General features: G+C 39.8%; 1 protein-coding gene across 4 annotated transcripts in view; it reads left to right on the forward strand.

Moving 5' to 3' along the window:
* The window catches only part of ALKAL1 (ALK and LTK ligand 1), a 33,056-nt gene extending 20,693 nt beyond the window's left edge, over positions 1–12,363 (forward strand). Inside the window, exons 3-6 of one of the 4 annotated variants that reach the window (XM_028736973.2) lie at positions 8,356–8,406; positions 9,744–9,824; positions 10,500–10,576; positions 11,568–12,363. In XM_028736973.2, coding sequence (XP_028592806.2) covers positions 8,356–8,406; positions 9,744–9,824; positions 10,500–10,564 — 197 coding nt within the window. In that variant the 3' untranslated portion in view covers positions 10,565–10,576; positions 11,568–12,363. Of the gene's footprint in view, positions 1–8,352; positions 8,407–9,743; positions 9,825–10,499; positions 10,577–11,567 lie in introns of all 4 variants that reach the window. The other 3 variants (XM_028736972.2, XM_028736975.2, XM_028736974.2) reach the window with 3 other exon arrangements.
* Positions 12,364–17,381: the final 5,018 nt, after the last annotated feature.

The following is a 17,381-nucleotide window of genomic DNA, read 5'->3' on the forward strand; positions in this document are numbered from 1 at the left end:
AAAGTGTCATGTGCAGCACTGCTGCCAAAGCACAATAACATTTTTAATTTTACAATGAATAAAAAATAACTATCTTTTTTGTTCCACAATTAAACCACTAACTCTTTTATTGCCACAATTTTTTAATTATCTCTCCCCTCCCCCTATAAATTGCTTTAGTGGTGGCGTTTTCTTGTATGACATTTTACTGTTATGAAATGCAATGATGTCAGACTCTTTTTGTGGGATCTTTGTAAATCTTAGCTGGATCTGGGCCACAATACACCCTGCCAGTGTAAGTCATATTACAAAAACTCATGACAGAGAAGTACTTGAAGGACTAAACCTGCAGCTATTTCTCCTGAGAAATAGTGAGCTTTTCGTAATAATGGATTTCTGTATGTAAACATAGCATTAAATTTTCTGGATATTAACTTGTGACCAGTAACTACAGTGGTACCTCTGGTTGCGGACACGACTTGTTCCAGGGTGCCGTGCGCTCCCTGAAAAGTCTGTAACCAGAGTGGTGCTTCTGCGCATGTGCAAAGTATGCAGAACGCTTTTGTGTGTGTGCGTGTGGTAAAACCCGGAAGTAAACACTTCCAGGTTTGCCGCGTTCTTAACCCGAAAAAGCACAGCATGAAGCGTTTGCAAGAAGAGGTATGACTGTATTGCTTTTCAGATTTGTTTCTGTTAAATGGGTTCAAGATAAATACAAGAGTCAAAGTTTAATGCAAACTTGACACAGTGGCACCAATGCCCCCCCCCATACCCAGGAAAACACTGTGTCTCTTTTGCCACCCTCTCTGGCATTGTCACTTGGGGACCCTGGAGAAGGCAGCTGACTTAGGGTGTCATGAAAGGGCAGCAAACAATCAGTTACTGTATTTTTACTGCTGAGCCAGGGATTGGAGGGGAGGGGCTTTCTTTATCCAGCACCAAAATAACTTGGCTGGCTCTGGCTTCCACCTCACCTTGACTAGAATGGGAGGCACTATTTCCCGCTCTTTCTCAGGAAATCAGATATTTTGGTCCAGCCCTGTCTTATTCACATCTGCTGTTCAAGCTTAGCAATAAAAGGCTAAAATTTCAGAACAAGATTTATTAATTAATTGAAATATTTTTGAAAGTAAGTGTCAAAGAAAACAGATATTGCATTTTAATCATTTTTTACTGTTACAGGCTGAAAAATGTGTACTCCATTACTGTTTTACTGTGCTTAAGTATAGTGGGAAATAGTTCTACTAGGACTAGCAAAGATTTGTCACCTTAGTTTATATCAATATATAAATGCTGTCTAGTCCCCATCATTATTTTGGCATCCCATCCTTCAAAACCTGTTTATCAATTTTTTGTGTTCTGAAAAAGCACAGCTCACTGCTTTCAACCATCCTTACTATTCCCATATATTACCTCTTTTCTTAACTCCACTCTATAAATCCTGTGAAATGCTTTACCCCAGCTATGTTTTCCCCCATTTTCTATCCTTTTCCCATCTACAGGTTTCCTCTTTTACTTTTTTCAGGATGTGCAAACTCATTTGAGAGGTATTCAAAATTGTTATGATAGTTTAGAGAAGTTTTGAGCTTTGAAAATAAACATTGAGATTGACTTATATGGCTTCTGGTTTCAGGCTTTCCAGACAGCCAGGCATCACTTTTTTCCCTCCCCGCCTTTCTTTTTTAAATACAACTTCAAATGTTATACAATAACTTTAAGGGGAAAGATCTGAAACTCAAGGATAGTGGAAGACATACACAACTGCCTTAGGGGGGCACATGCAGCTCATTAGCTTTGTGCTGTTCATTCCAGGTTTCTTAAATTTAAGAACAGCAGGTGTGCGTCTGTATCGGTGAGAAATTCAGCTTACTGTGTGGTTGCCGGTCCTCAGTGTTTGTGAAACTTAACCATGGTGCATGTTATAGAACACTAACCACATAGTGTGTTAAATAATGGATGGCTGTTTTTCATGGAGAACAGATGAGTTTGGGAGTTTTACTTATAAAATAAGCATGACCTTTGGAACTTTTAGTTCAAGTGGTATGAAATTTGAGGCGTTGAAAATGTGGTGGTGTGTGTCATATGTAGAAATTCCAAAGTTTTTTGTATTGACTATTGGGTGTATCAGAAAATAATAAGGATCATTGTATTTTGAAATTAAGATTGTAACATGAGGATTGCCCTCTGTTTGATATTCCTCAAGCCTCCTTAAGCCTATGTGAGTCTGAATACTGGTATTAAATTTGTTTGATTGATGGTTTGGATTATACCTATACCCTTCAGAAGCATCTTGAATCCAGGCTGCTAGCAAAATTACTATTCTGGCACTGATAAGCTAATTGACACATGATGTAACAAAACTGATTAGTTTTTATTTAACCCACAAGAGATGACATTGAACTTCTTGATAATTCAGCTGTTTCATGTTCTTTTCTTCTTTTGAAGTTTCTCTTTCCAGAATGACCACTTTATGGTCAGTTTCAGAATATCCCGGGAGGTTGAAATGTTCTCCCACTGGTTTATAGATACTGCCATTTCTAATGTCTGATATCTATCTTAAAGGCACCCTACTTGTTGCTCTGTTGCTTTCAGTGGTCCAGTTATGTTTTCAAGGTACATTGAGGGAGAGAGATTACATTTCCATAGAATTTTGTTGTTACTTACAAAATGTAATTTCTTCTCCCTGGTCCCATGCTGACACCTACGTACACTAGCACTTCCATTGTGAGCTCAGTTTCCCTGTTATTTGTGTCACTGATGATAAAAACTGAGTGTCACAAGGGAGGTACAGGCCTTCCAGAGTACCTTAGTTGTGGATGTTAGCGTAACTTTGTGGAAACCGGAAGACCCTAATAGATAGGTGTCAATTTTCCATAATATTTCTCCTATCTTTCAAGAGAGAAAAGGGGATCCTTGATCCCTTATTTCTCTGCTTGATCACTGAGGTCTCTGAGTGCATCATGGTTAGTGATCCCTCTCAGCTTAGATGTATGGCTTGTATCTACCGGTACCTGTGTATTCAGTATTGCAGGCCCAGTCTTACGGAACTCCCACTGAGGGGTCATAGGCACTGAAGACCTGTTTATTCCAGCAGGTTTTTAAAATTGAATTCTGATTTTGCTGTTTTAACTCACTTTTAGTTTCATTGATTTGAGTCTTCTGTACACCAGTTAGAGATGACTGTGATTAAGTAGTATGCAAATAAGTAAGCAAGCAAGCAAGCAAGCAAGCAAGCAAGCAAGCAAGCAAGCTGTATAGACCAACGAAGGTGTGGTCTTATGGCTTCTGACAAGTCTCCATTGCAAAGTTGTTGCTCATCTGGTGATCTCTTAAGGATGCATCTTGTTATTCTAAGGATCTGTGGTTTAAAAAAGTCATGTACATTGAAATTTCTGAAAAACTGATTCATAAAATACGTGCCACCAGGGCTAATGTGGACCCCTCCAACTTTGCTTGCATAGGGACCGTTTGTGATTTATATAACCAAATCTCATGGTTAGCACATTATTTGGCAACATTCATGGTTATTTGGTTATGTTTGGTACAAATATGAACCTTTTATTCCACTATGGAATATATTTTATGCCACAAATTCATTTCTTTTTTAAAGTTTTCTATGATTATTATTTTATTATCTCTTAATTTTATTCTTCCTGCTTTTGTAGCTGTTTTTATTATTACTTTTGGCTTGATGTTTTGTTTGTTTGAATAAAAAATTAACTTTCATTTACATTTTCGCCCCCTTGAAATGTCAAAAAGCATGAGCCTAAAGAGCCTCATGAGCAACATAGAGGAACATAGTTATTCTCTTCTGAAATGTCATGCCTTGAACATATAGATTATTGATTGACCTGTGATGATCTCAAGCAAACATACTTCCACATATTTTGAACAATGAAGCAGAAGAAAATAGCCATTCTCTTTTAATTCAGCAAGTTCTTTCTTCTACTAAGGTTTTGGATCACACAGTATTGCCCTTCTGATTTAGCTTGTTGCATGGAAAGGATTTAGTGTACACCAGCCACACATACCAATGCGAGGATGGAACATTTGAATGTCTTCTACGCATGTAAAATCTAACATGTGTAGTCTAAAATGATATGGGTTGATTTTGTGCACTGCATGACATTAGCTTATTCAGGTTGAATTTTTTATGTGTGGGCAGCAATTATCCTATCATACGCATGTACTAATTTCCACAGATCAATTTACAGACAACTCAGTTGTGTAGAAGAATCATTTGTGTAAAATCAGTGCTCAACATACTGATTATCTATGCATGTGCACTGAAAGTGAAGACCGAACAACACAATCTGATTCTTTCTTAAAGTGACAAAATTATAGTGCCATAAGACCCAAGGGAAGAAATAATTAAGATTGACTAAAAATGAGTCCACCAGGTTTACCTAATTCCTTCACCATAGTTCCAGTAAATTCAAATGTTTTATGGAATTTCACTCTTTTGAATGACCATATATGCAAAGTAGTATTTATTTTTAGGATTTTCAGAACACTAATTTCCAACAGGTCTCTCAGAAGCCCTTTGCTCCCCCGTGCCACAATGTATACCCTGGATATAACATAGACAAGGCTCAGTGGATATTTGCTTATGTGCCACTAATGATATGTGGGTAGTGTTAGTAGCAATGATGGTGGTAAAGTTCATCATCCTCAGGCTCAAAAACAACGCTTGCCTGAATGAGAGATGAGTACCTGATGTTACTGAATGCTTCTTTGGCTCAGAGAAGATCAGGAGGGCAAAAACCCACTCACCTTGGCCAGTGTAGGCCTCCAAAAAGGGGCCACTGAGGGAGGACTTTTAGGCTAGACCCTAAGCCTATTCAGCTCATTTACTGTATGTGACCTGGCATCCTAGCACAGAACATTATTTAAAAGACTTGTTTTTCCTCTGCCAGGTTTAGCCAGAACAGCAGCAGCAGCCCTACTGATAAATAGGGTTTGGATCTGGTGCGACTTCACACTAGCTTATTGTGCATAGGATTGCCCCCTCAATGTATTAACAGGACAAGCCAAAGGAGGGGTTCAATGTCTCATGGCGACTTTCTGGCCATTCCTTACTCATCTCCTGTCTTTCCACTAATGCAAGCCTCATAACACTCACTATGGGGATCTAAGGCAGCTGTTAGAGCAACCAGATCCTGCAGCCGTTCTGGATTTTTATGGGGGGGAAATATTTTGTTACGTTAGTCATGGCTTTCAAGCCTAGCATAATTTGTGCGTCAAAATCTGCTGCTGGAATTCAAGCCATATGTAGATCATTATCTCCTTCTACAGAAGGAATCAGAGGCTGAGTTATCTAGCTTCCTCTTTTTTAGCACTTTCAGTGAGGTTGGCAGGACTGATCAGAGACATTGTGCTGTTTGAGGTGTAGAAGCAGATGGAACTCTGCCCTCTCCATCTTGGTCAATGTGTAAAGTAGCCAAGACCAGCTAAGTTATTTTGCCACCTATGGCAGAAAAAATCCACAAGCTTTTCTACTTCCTAGCTTTAGTAATATAGTTATTGTTATTTACAACCTGAAATCAGCTACCTGAGGTGGTCATCCCACTCTGCCTAATGGTAGTGGTTGTCCTGGACGTTGGGAAGCAAAAACGGTAAGCTAAGGCTTGCCCTGATTGCAGAGTGAGGGTGAATCCTAGTAATGGGTGAGGGTGGATGGATGGGGGCTACCACTGAGATGAGGCAGAACAGCAGTTATGGAACAAGCATTGCTGCTGCTTCACGCAACATCAGAGATGCAACAAGCAGCTCACCCCATTCTTCAGTCCTCTGAAATTTCCAGTGGAAATGATGAGGCTTTGCAGGGTGGAAAGGGATGGCTGTCCCAACTTGTCAGTGCTCCAATGGTTACTTAATGTTCAGCAAATACTTAGTTTATATATTGTTTTGATGTTTAATATGTTAGCACTGGAGTTATTGTTTGCAATCCTGTTTTCTTGATATTTTTTCTTATATTGTCCATATCCACTAAATCACCTCAACCTTGTTACACCTAGTTATACACACACACACACACACACACACACACACACACACAGAGAGAGAGAGAGAGAGAGAGAGAGAGAGAGAGAGAGAGAGATTTGAATTTGCTCATAAGAGCTCATGGCTCAATAAATCAGTTACAGCCCAAAACCTTTGCAAAGTAATTCAACAGTGTCAATTAGTTTCCAGTTTACTCAAAAGTAAGACCGTAGAGGATTGCATCCTTAGTCTCTCTAAGGTGCCAAAGCAATGTTTTCTTTACTCAACACTATTAGATCAGTCTTTAACATGTATATCACAGATGGTGATTTAAAATGGGTTTTGTTTCCCAAAGGTCTTATCTTATGAACATATTTATTGGTTTCACCTTGGCAAGGTTCTCAGTTGATCATGAGAACTGTGGTGACAAGTGTGACCATTTCGTAAGTCTGCTTCCGCTAAATCCATGATTACTTAATTGTGGTAGCATCTTGTCATAATTATGCTTAGATTTATTAGCTTCAGTTATGTGGTAAGCATCGCTTTGTGAACGGGCCACGGGGGCAGATTTTAAAGAGCTAGTTAGGCTTTATCACCTGATATGTGTCTGCTTTGATGATCCACTGCTTCTCAGAGAAGTATTCACCATGCACTAAGAGAAAGAAGAAGCTTTCCTTTGAAGATACAAATTAAACTATAAAGGGGACCATCCTCAAGCTATTTCCCCTGAAATAATCTCTCCTCAGGAAGTTTTACTCCAAAGGCAGTGGCTTTGGGATTAAAGCAGAAAAACAAATTGCATTTCTGCAAGGTCACTCGGAAGGTCTTGTGTGGCATTGTGCCGCTGAACCTAGCTAATCTTGGGGCCCCATCTGGTGCCTACAAGAACAACAATATCCAAAGCGTCAGAGAATTAGATCAGTAGTATGGCCACTCCTCCAGCTTTTCATAGCTACTGCTGCTGTGGACTAAGGGGCAGGATTTATTCTATAATGCTTAATTATCTAAAGAAGACTAGGCATACAAGTTGAAAGATCCCATTGGAAATAAAAAAGAAATCCCCGATAAAGAAGATTACTTATTATTATTAACTGGGATTATGCAAGGGATGAAACTCTTGCTTATATAATGCAACTTTGCCTATAACTGTGAGGATGCAAGTCCATAAAGCCTGCACAAATAAGAGTAGATGCTTTTATTTGCGGAACACCGCGTTTTAGAACTACTCTGTTTTGTATAAAAATGACATGCTGCTTTTCTTCTGCATGAGAGGGTAGGGCTGATAATAAAAATATAATGGTTAGTCACTTTTCAAAATGCTTCCTTAAATGTCGTTTCAGTTTGTTGATATTTATGCACAGCAAAGATCCATGTTAACAACTTTGACGGGACTCTGTGTGGATATTGTGCCCCCCCCCAAAAAAAATTCACCATAAATACCAAATTACATCTTGATTGTTTGATTGAACATAACTTACCAGAACTGATGAGAACACATTTCATATCTGGTACTTCTCTTTTTTAGTGGTGCTTTTTGTTTTTATCATTTATCAGAAATGTAATGCAAAAATAATTGTGTAGTGGGCGGCTGGCAGCTTCTTGAAAGGGAGTGAAGGAATGAAGTAGTCTTGAAGGAAGAGTGCTCTCCCCCCCCCCCAACCAGGTGCCACCCCACTCTTGCTGAATACTGCTCCCCCTGCAACTCTAAGTGTTGGGATGCTGTATAGCACATAGGTAATGCCTGCTCCTCGCCAGTTTTCTCCCCATGTGGGGGTACCATTGCTGTGAGTGTATTGTAACATTCATGGACCTTCACAGTAAAGGGGGACTTCCCACACCTCACATTGTTTCAGACTCTTTTGGTCTTCTGATTCATGGACAATTTACAGCAAAAACTCATTGGAGGGGTCAGCTTTAGGCCCACAAATAAATATATGCTTCCACTGGCCTTACATATGCCTTACATATGTGGAGCTCTGTATATACAGAAGAGCTCCTGCATCTGCAGAAAGGTTTTTGTATTGAGACTGGTATTTAAATGGTAACTAATATATATATATTCTCTGTATAGCATGCCTATGTAAATACTGCTGTTCGGTTTTATTTTGTATCAGATTTAGTTTTGAAACAGCTTATGGACAAATATAGTTTATATTTATTAAACCCATATGTTGATATCTAAGTCATACTCAGATGATGATTAGTTGTTGTTTTTTAATCTCATCCAACCTCCTAAAGGAGGAGTTCAGGGTGGAAAACAACACAGCTTTTGAAAAACAGTTACTGTATCTCTCTCTCTCTGTCTCTCTCTCTCTCTCTGTGCATGCACATATTTTGATGTAGACTTTTCTTTAACACATTATTGATAATGAAATATCTTTTCCTCCCCAGAAGTATTTCCAAGAGATTCCAACTTAAAGGACAAGTTCATCAAACATTTCACAGGTAAGAACACTTTGTGTGTGAAGGCAATTCTGTGTTTAATCTCTTGCCAGATGTTGCCTACATAAAGGAGCGTGTCTTATCTCCTCTCCCAATGAAGGAAGCCTATATTGTAAATTACTAGGTCCAACCTTTGGGGCTGCTGTTTTCCTACTTGCTTCCCAACAGGTTGTAATGGGACCCACAGGTTAGGGCATGGAATCTTAAGGCCCATTAAAAGGCTAGCTGTTCCATTGGCAAGTGACTCCCAACTTTTAACTTCCCTAAATATCTTCAGATGCCTTTCCCCCAATAGATTGGAAAAGGCTCAATAGAGTTGAGGAGCCGGTGTGAAAAGTCTTGGTGATAAAATTTTGTAGCCTTTATAGTTGTAACCCATCACCCATCACTGGCCTTCTTTTTCATTATTCCAATAGCTTTAATTACATTAATATGGTTATATGTAATTTTGTCAGAAACTCCAGTAAAATCGTACTGTGAACATTTATTTATCACAATATTTGTATCTCTTTATCACCCCCCCCCCCACACACCCATGAAACATAGTTCTCTGGGTGGTTTATAGTATAGAAATTAAAAGCATATAAATAAACCTAAAAGCTGAATATAAAGGTAAAGGTAAAGGGACCCCTGACCATTAGGTCCAGTCGTGGCCAACTCTGGGGTTGCGGCGCTCATCTCGCTTTATTGGCAGAGGGAGCCAGCGTACAGCATGTGGCCAGCATGACTAAGCCGCTTCTGGCGAAACCAGAGCAGCGCACAGAAATGCCGTTTACCTTCCCGCCGGAGCGGTACCTATTTATCTACTTGCACTTTGATGTGCTTTTGAACTGCTAGGTTGACAGGAGCAGGGACCGAGCAATGAGAGCTCATCCTGTCGCGGGGATTTGAACCGCCGACCTTCTGATTGACAAGTCCTAGGCTCTGTGGTTTAACCCACAGCGCTGAATATAGTAGGAGAATAAAGACAAAATAAGCTAAGGAAAAACAGTAGCCCAAAATATCTAAAAAAAACACTTAACATTTTTAAAGATTGAAAATCTGGGGCAGGAGTGGGGAAGAGAAATACCTTCACTTGATGCCAAAAGGACCACAGTGTAGGTGCCAAGTTAGCTTCTCTGAGCAGGACATTCCACACCCCTAGTGCTATCACTGAAAAGGTCCCTTTTCTATTAACCACTACCTTGCCTTATTTGACAAGGAGAGTACCTGGTGAAAGGTTTGAAACATATTAGACGAAGCAAATCTGAACTAACTATTTATTAATTATTTGTGCAACTTAGTTTGCAATAGAATTAGAAATGCAATCAAAATGTTGTGTTTGATTAATCCTCAAACAGGTCCAGTTACATTTTCAGCTGAATGTAGTAAGCATTTCCACCGGCTCTATCACAACACACGGGATTGTTCAACACCAGCCTGTAAGTTCCAGCTAAAAACTACTTCCATGTTTCATTGTCCTGTCTGTCTGGTCTTAGGCCAGGGTTGAGCAGGTTCTTAACACCAAGTCATTTCCCCCAGTCTTTCTTGAGAATGGAATACACATGTGTCCACTGCCATTAAGAACATAAGAAGAGCCTTGCTGGGTTAGACTAGTCCAGCATTCTGTTCTCCAGTGGCAAACATGAGGCCTTTGGGAAGTCCACAAGTAGGGTAGTGAGTATAGTGGCACTCTTCCACTTGAGATTCCCAGGAACTGGGGTTCAGAGCTATGCTAAATCGACCTTGAGTGCTGTCAACTTTCAGTGGCATTTTTCACCTGGTGCCAGAGCTGAATGTAGTGCCATGCTGAATGTAATGTATGTTGAAAACTACTTCCTTCCTTTTCAACTTTCCAATAGTACCAATAGTTCATATCAATGTTTTGTTCATTAGGGGACATATATGAATCCTTTGTTTCCACTTGTATTGGGCTACCCTACAAGGAATGTTACTTGTTAAATGATTGTTTTATTGCAGCCCGTCTAGGGAGACATATAAAAAACTCCCTAAAACACCTACATTTTGCAGCTGATGGCAAATGAAACTGGACTTACACTCTAGGAAATTAAACACATGATGATTAATGTTAATTTCATTTTTATGGTTTTAAATAGATTATAAAAGGTGTGCAAGATTGCTGACAAGATTAGCAATGAGTCCACTGTGTACACAGCCATAGGAGGCCTGTTATGTAAGTATTTTTTTTTAATTGAAACACCTTTCTAATCTAATGACCAGTTTGTTCCTGTTAGTTTCTTTTCTCAAAAGCCAAACAGTAACAAGAATTTAGCCTTCTCCCCACTTTGTATTCAGTGAAAATCACAGAAAACCAGACATACAACTTTTTTCATCAAGAGGAAGCCTCTGTTGGCACTGGAACTGGAACTCCCTGCTTTGGAAATGTTGTTTTCATCAGTGCCATGGGAAGAGTGGAAAAAGTTAAGCTCCCTTTCCACTCCCACCATTTTAAGCCTGATCAGTCTCCCCTGTGGCTACTTGAATTTATAAAAAAAATTATGTAACTTAAAGAGATGACTTACCTGCCGTTTTCCAGTTTTGTCAAATGCTTGTTGATGTGGCCCTGGTGGGCTACTTCTGCACTATTTCAGGACCATGGAGAAGTCTTCTGATATAATAGGTAAAACATGGCTTCAGCTTTCCAAACAACTAGCTTTTTAAGCTGCACTACAGGTTATCAACAATATCAGACCATGACTCCACGGTGGAGATAGTTACAACTTTCTTTTTATTTTGTAGAGGGCAGGAAATATTTATTAACTTCTGAGGTATGCAAATAAGCCAGCATTAAAAATGCAGCATTTCTTGTTTCAAAAATGGAACAGGATCACCACTTTGCTGCTAATCTGCATTTATTTGGAACAGAATCTGTGTGCATATCCACTCTGTGTGCAAAAGACTTTCTGTACAACTGGAACCCCGATTTGTCAGGGCTCTCAAAATGTATCTTCAGTTGAATGTGCCAATGGTGGGGTGGTACCAGCAGTTATGTTGCCCACTGAGCATTTCGTGTTTGCACTGGGAAAGCCTGTAGTCATTAAAGTTTTTCTTCATTTTTTAGTAAGCAAGAACCTATAAATGCGTTGGTTTCTATTGAAACTATTATTATTATTACTATTATTATTCAATAGCTGGGAATCTAAGTGAACTGTTTTTTGTTTCAGACTTTTCTGCTAAGCCTGAACTCTGGTTTGCCAAGAAAGTGCCTTGAAATCTGTCCCAAGACAAAGAGAAGACATCTTGCTCTTTTTTTTATTTACAGCATTGTTTTGTTACTAGATGCATTTTATTTTCATATATGTCGGACATTCCATATTCGTGTGAAAGGAACGTATTTTATTTGTATTTGTAAATATGTTGCCTATAGCTCAAATAAGCCAATTTATTTAAATATGTTGTATATAAAGACTACTAATAATATACACTAATTAAATGTTATATGCAGGGAGTTGGCTGGTGTGTTTGCTGTTTCTTGTTTCATTGTTTGTACATCATTTTGCTCAGGCTCTTACTTTCATTATTTGCACTAACTTGAAAAGCAGAAGTCTCTGTAACTGAAATCTGAATAAGCTGCAAGTGGGATGTTTTACTTTCTGTGGAAAATATTTCATATTATGAAGCTTTTGGTAAAATATATATATGCCTACATAGTATATATATTATTGCACATCAGAACAAATTGCTCAAAAAATGCACACTGCTTTGGGAAACATTTGTGAAGCTGTTTTGGATTATCATCAGTTACGTTTGTACTGGCACTTATAGAAAGAGTCGCAAATAATGTAAATATAAAGACTGGAAGACTGCAATGCAGTTTGGGTGGAATAAAGAATATAGATCTCATATTTTCATGTTTTTCTTGACCCTTTGGGTGATTTTGGGACTTTTAATTACTATCTCTAACACCTGTTAAATATATTCTATATTGCAGCTGGATACTATTAAAGTAATTATTCCATACTTGAAGGTATATGCTTTCTACATACTTTCTAATGCTGTAGTCTTATGATCTCTAGGAGGGCATCCCAGGAGCCATAGGACATTTTAGTTTTTAGTTTCTGGGGAAAAAAAGCAAGAGACAGATGTTCACCCTTGGAGAGGAGACCCGATCTTTCAAGCCTTCCCTGTGAGGCTGTGGAAAAGTCCTCTGCCATTACTCCTCTGATGTTAGATAGGACAAAAAAAAGAACATACCAGCTTATTCATGGATGTGCAGGATCCAAAACCCTCCTAGTCTTCTGATTCCCCCTCCCCACAGAACAGCGAATAGACTATGCCAGTCTTGCAGCTGGTACAGTTTATCTCCTTCCTACTGAAATCAATAGGAGGTAAGCTTTTCTCCCCCCTTTTTAAAAAAGGAAGCTCTCGGAATAGAAAAAAGTTATCCCCCATGCAAGCTCAGCTGGGCGTTAGGAAAGGCATTTCCTGCACCCCATTTGATTTGCTCTGTTAAAGCCACACATATAAGTTCTGTCTTATTCTATCTGTGTCTTTGGTCTACAGGCAAATGAGGACAAGACTACAAGAAAAGTATCTGCAGTGTGCAGATGACAGGGTTTCAGATGCAAACTGTAGAAAGTCAATTCTTCAAGCAAATCCACAAAGCAGCCTCCTCTGTTCTTGATTAAGTGCTTTACTTCTAAAATTAAGTATAAAAACAAGGGTATATTGTGTGAAACTGAAGTCAACTGTGCATATTTGCACAGGCAGTGCTAATTCTGTAGACATGCTTGTTAATTTTAGTCATAGTCAATTTATTTATATACCAAACTATTCACAACCGTGTTTGTGCTGAAAATGGCACACATATAATAATAATAATAATAATTTATTATTTATACCCCACCCATCTGGCTGGGTTTCCCCAGCCACTCTGGGCAGCTTCCAACAAAACACTAAAATACAATAACCTATTAAACATGAAAAGCTTCCCTAAACAGGGCTGCTTTCAGATGTCTTCTAAAAGTTTGGTAGTTGTTTTTCTCTTTGACATCTGGTGGGAGGGCGTTCCACAGGGCGGGCGCTGCTACCGAAAAGGTCCTCTGCCTGGTTCCCTGTAACTTAGCTTCTCGCAGTGAGGGAACCACCATAAGGCCCTCAGCGCTGGACCTCAGTGTCTGGGTAGAACGATGGCCCTATCATAATTTATATTATAATATAAAATGACCCTATTATAATATTACATAAGCATAATAAAGGTTATCACTGTAAACTGACACAATAAGAATCCAACAATTACCAGTTCATTTAAAATACACCAAAAAGTGAGCAAGGCTTACAAATAGGTCAGCTAACAATCCAATACCTTTATATCTGTAGTCCCAAAGCTGATGGCATGACTGTCCAGCAATATTTCCTCAAAAAGTTTTATACCTGGACCCAGAAATTCTGTGAACTGTAGAAGTAAAGTTGAATTGCTCTCCTAAAATCACTCTGAGAACCTGGTTTCTGTATCAAACTTCTCTTAGTGATCTCAAAAGTATACATGGTTTTTTGGTGAGCTGTGGTGGCATTTCACATCCTCATTCTTACAATTAACATACACATTTGCAGTATCTGCATAGGCTTTTAGATCTAGGATTGCAGGGTCTCACATAATGCCAAACTCAAGTACAGTGTGTGTGTGTGTGTGTGTGTGTGTGTGTGTGAGAGAGAGAGAGAGAGAGAGAGAGAGAGAGAAGGAGAATTCACACGTAGCCATACCTGAAGTGAGAACTAAGGATTATTAACTGCATCTTTAACTGGATCTTGCACTTAAACTGACTTTATTCTTAAAACTTTCCATGTCATATTATTTCTATTAAACTACACATGTGTTTCCGCTTCTGCTAATATATTAATTGTGACACAATTGCAAAATAAACAGAAGTAGCAATGAGTCATTACATTGCACTAAAATACATTTTAGATTATTTTTGTACCATAATTTGGTACAAAGGCTACCTGTGAGAAAGATGCAGAGCCCTCAGAGATGGAAGCAAACGAAATGGATCCCTGATGTGTAGGAGCACAAATATAAATATGGGTCTAAATTTGAAAGCCATGTGATTTATTCTGAATAAACAGCATCATTATATTTCCACAGTGTTATACACTTAGTATTTGTATACATCTAGCTGAAATATATATTGTATATATGCTTGACTGGAAGTCACTTTGGGTTGCCTTGGGCAAGATAAAGTGAATAACAAATTTAATAATAATAATATATGAAGATCTTTGAACAGTTTATATTTTCTATTTATTTATAAAAAAACATTTATATACCACTATAGCCCCCAAAATACCAAGCAAGTTTACAAGAAAAGTATCAATGTACAGTACAATAAAAACCATGCAAATTTTTAATGGAAACCAGAGCACACAGAAACACCTTTTACTTTCCCACCACAGCGGTACCTATTTATCTACTTGCACTGGTGTGCTTTCAAACTGCTAGGTTGGCAGGAGCTTGGACAAAGCAACTGGAGCTCACCCCTTCACAAGGATTTGAACCGCTGACCTGATTGGCAAGCCCAAGAGGCTCAGTTAAACATGAAAGTGGCTGTTTTGTACAGGCCCAGCTTGTTCCAGAATGTTCCCCACTGCCTAACAAATACAAATTCCTCCTCCTGACGCCATTTCCACATCCAAGACAAACTACAAAGCTCTGCCTGCCTAGCTGGCCCTGCATGTGGAACCGGTAGTATTTTGGAGAAAGAAAACTATTGTGGAATGATAATGTACCATGGAATATGAGGGTTTATGTATGATGTGGGTGCACATGTGTCTGGGGATAAGTTATCCTGTTTCTTTCAAATGTGGCAATTGTCCAAGCTGAGAATGTGATCAAAATATTTTATTGCGTGCCCAATCGCAGTCCCCGCCCCCTTCCGGGAGCCTGACCTCTATCAATGAATATGCATGACAACAAATTTGGAATTAAAATGGCCACAACTTTATTTAATTTCAGATGTAGGAAACCTTGGCTTAGGCATTGGGTGTGTATACCTCTCAGCCCCCTGCTGGGAGTCTGAGGCAAAGCAGGATCAATTGGAATATGGGGGGACACTGCAAAACGTGTGTTTACACAGCTATCCCCCCTCTGCGCTGTTGAGGGGAGTTCAATGACTGCCTGCTGAGCGCATGAGGCCAGAGACTTCCCTCAAAAACTCCTTTAATGGGGAACACTTGTATCGTCACCACTTCACCCTTCTTTTGATAGACTACAGGATTCCACCCAAGACCTAAAACTGCCAAAGTTGTGACAATTGCTATGGGCAGATTACCAAACATTTAAAAAGGAGAGAAATACAATAGTAATCATGGGGGACTTCCCCGCTATCTGTTGGGACTCACACTCTGCCAAGAGCACAAGGTCTGACAAATTCCTCCATTGCCTTGCTGACGAGTTCATTTCCCAGAAGGTGGAAGAACCAACAAAGGGACCATCTATCTTGGACCTGGGTCCTCGCCAATAGGGAGGAACTGATTGATGAAGTGGTAGTGCTTGGAAACTTGGGAGGAATTGATTGTGTTCTTCTAGGTTTCAGGATACAAAGGTGAGGGAAAACTGAGTGAAGTCGGACACACACTCTGGACTTTAAGAAGGCCAATTTCGAAAAGCTGAAAAAGCTACTGGGTGTGATCTCATGGTCAGAAATACCCAATGAGAAGGGAGTCCAAGAAGCATGTGAGTTTCTAAAAGGAGAAATATTGAAGAACCAAATGTAGACAATACCAACAAGAAAGAAAAGTGGAAGGCATCTAAGGAAACTGGTGTGGCTGCATAAGAAGCTTACAGATGAGCTGAGAGTTAAGAAGGACATGTATAAGAAATGGAAGAAAGGGAAAATCACAAAGCAGGAGTATACACAAGTAGCCAACAGTTGTAGGGGGGGGGGGGATTGGGCTAGCTAAAGCTCAGAATGAGCTCAGGCTTGCAAGAGAGGTTAAAAATAATTTAAAAGGGTTTCTTCTTCAGCTATGTGCAAAGTAAGAGGAAGAACAAGCAAGTGGTAGGCCTTCTGCATGGGGAACACGGAGAAATGCTGTTGGGTGACAGAGAAAAGGTGGAACTACTCAACAACTACTTTGCCTCTGTCTTCACTCAAAAGAAAAGTGATGCCCAACCTGGTGATAATAGAATAAATGATGTAAGGAGGGAGCTGCAGCCCAAGATAGGAAAAGAGGTAGTAAAGGAAGGAGCTGGGTATACTTAGCCTGGAAAAGAGGAGACTGAGAGGAGATATGATAGGCATCTTAAGGGCTGTCACATGGAAGAGGGAGCATGCTTGTTTTCTCCTGCTCAGGAGGGTAGGATTCGAGGCAATAGCTTCAAGTTACAAGAAAGGAGATTCTGACTGAACATTCAAAAACACTTTCTGACTGTAAGGCAGTGGAACAGACTCCCACAAGAGGTGGTGGAGTCTCCTTCCTTGGAGGTTTTTAAATGACAGATAGCCATCTGTCATGGATGCTTTAGCTGAAATTCCTGCATTGTGGGGGGTTGGACTAGATGACCCTTGGGGTACCCTCTCAACTCTAAGATTCTATGATTCTTTGAACACTCTCAAATGTGAAGTGATCCAAAGTGCTCCAAGACATATGGAACACCACTCACTTAAGTGGATCCAAGAGTTAACAATTGCCTGAGACTCTTATGAGTCTTTGAGAACACCTGAGGAGAATGACACAGACCCTATTAGAAAGGTTTCCCTAGCAACATAAAAAATAGCATTTGAGTTTTTCTCTAAAGCAGTGATTCTCAGACTTATTTGTCTCATGCAGGAGGAGGGGTGGGTACTGGGACAGGCCTGGTCAACAGGCTGTGTGTGCTGGTCCCGGGGGGAGGTTACCATGGGGCGAGGTCCAGGACCTGAGTCGAGGGTCGGCAGACAGTCCTCCACGGGCGAAGCGGGGTCCAAAGTGAGGAGCCGGGCAAGGACAGGAACTCTGGGGGAACCGGTCTGGGTGCTGGCCGAAACAGCTCTTCAACG

This window comes from Podarcis muralis, chromosome 8 (assembly GCF_964188315.1).
Source record: "Podarcis muralis chromosome 8, rPodMur119.hap1.1, whole genome shotgun sequence".
Taxonomy (NCBI): Eukaryota; Metazoa; Chordata; class Lepidosauria; order Squamata; family Lacertidae; genus Podarcis; species Podarcis muralis.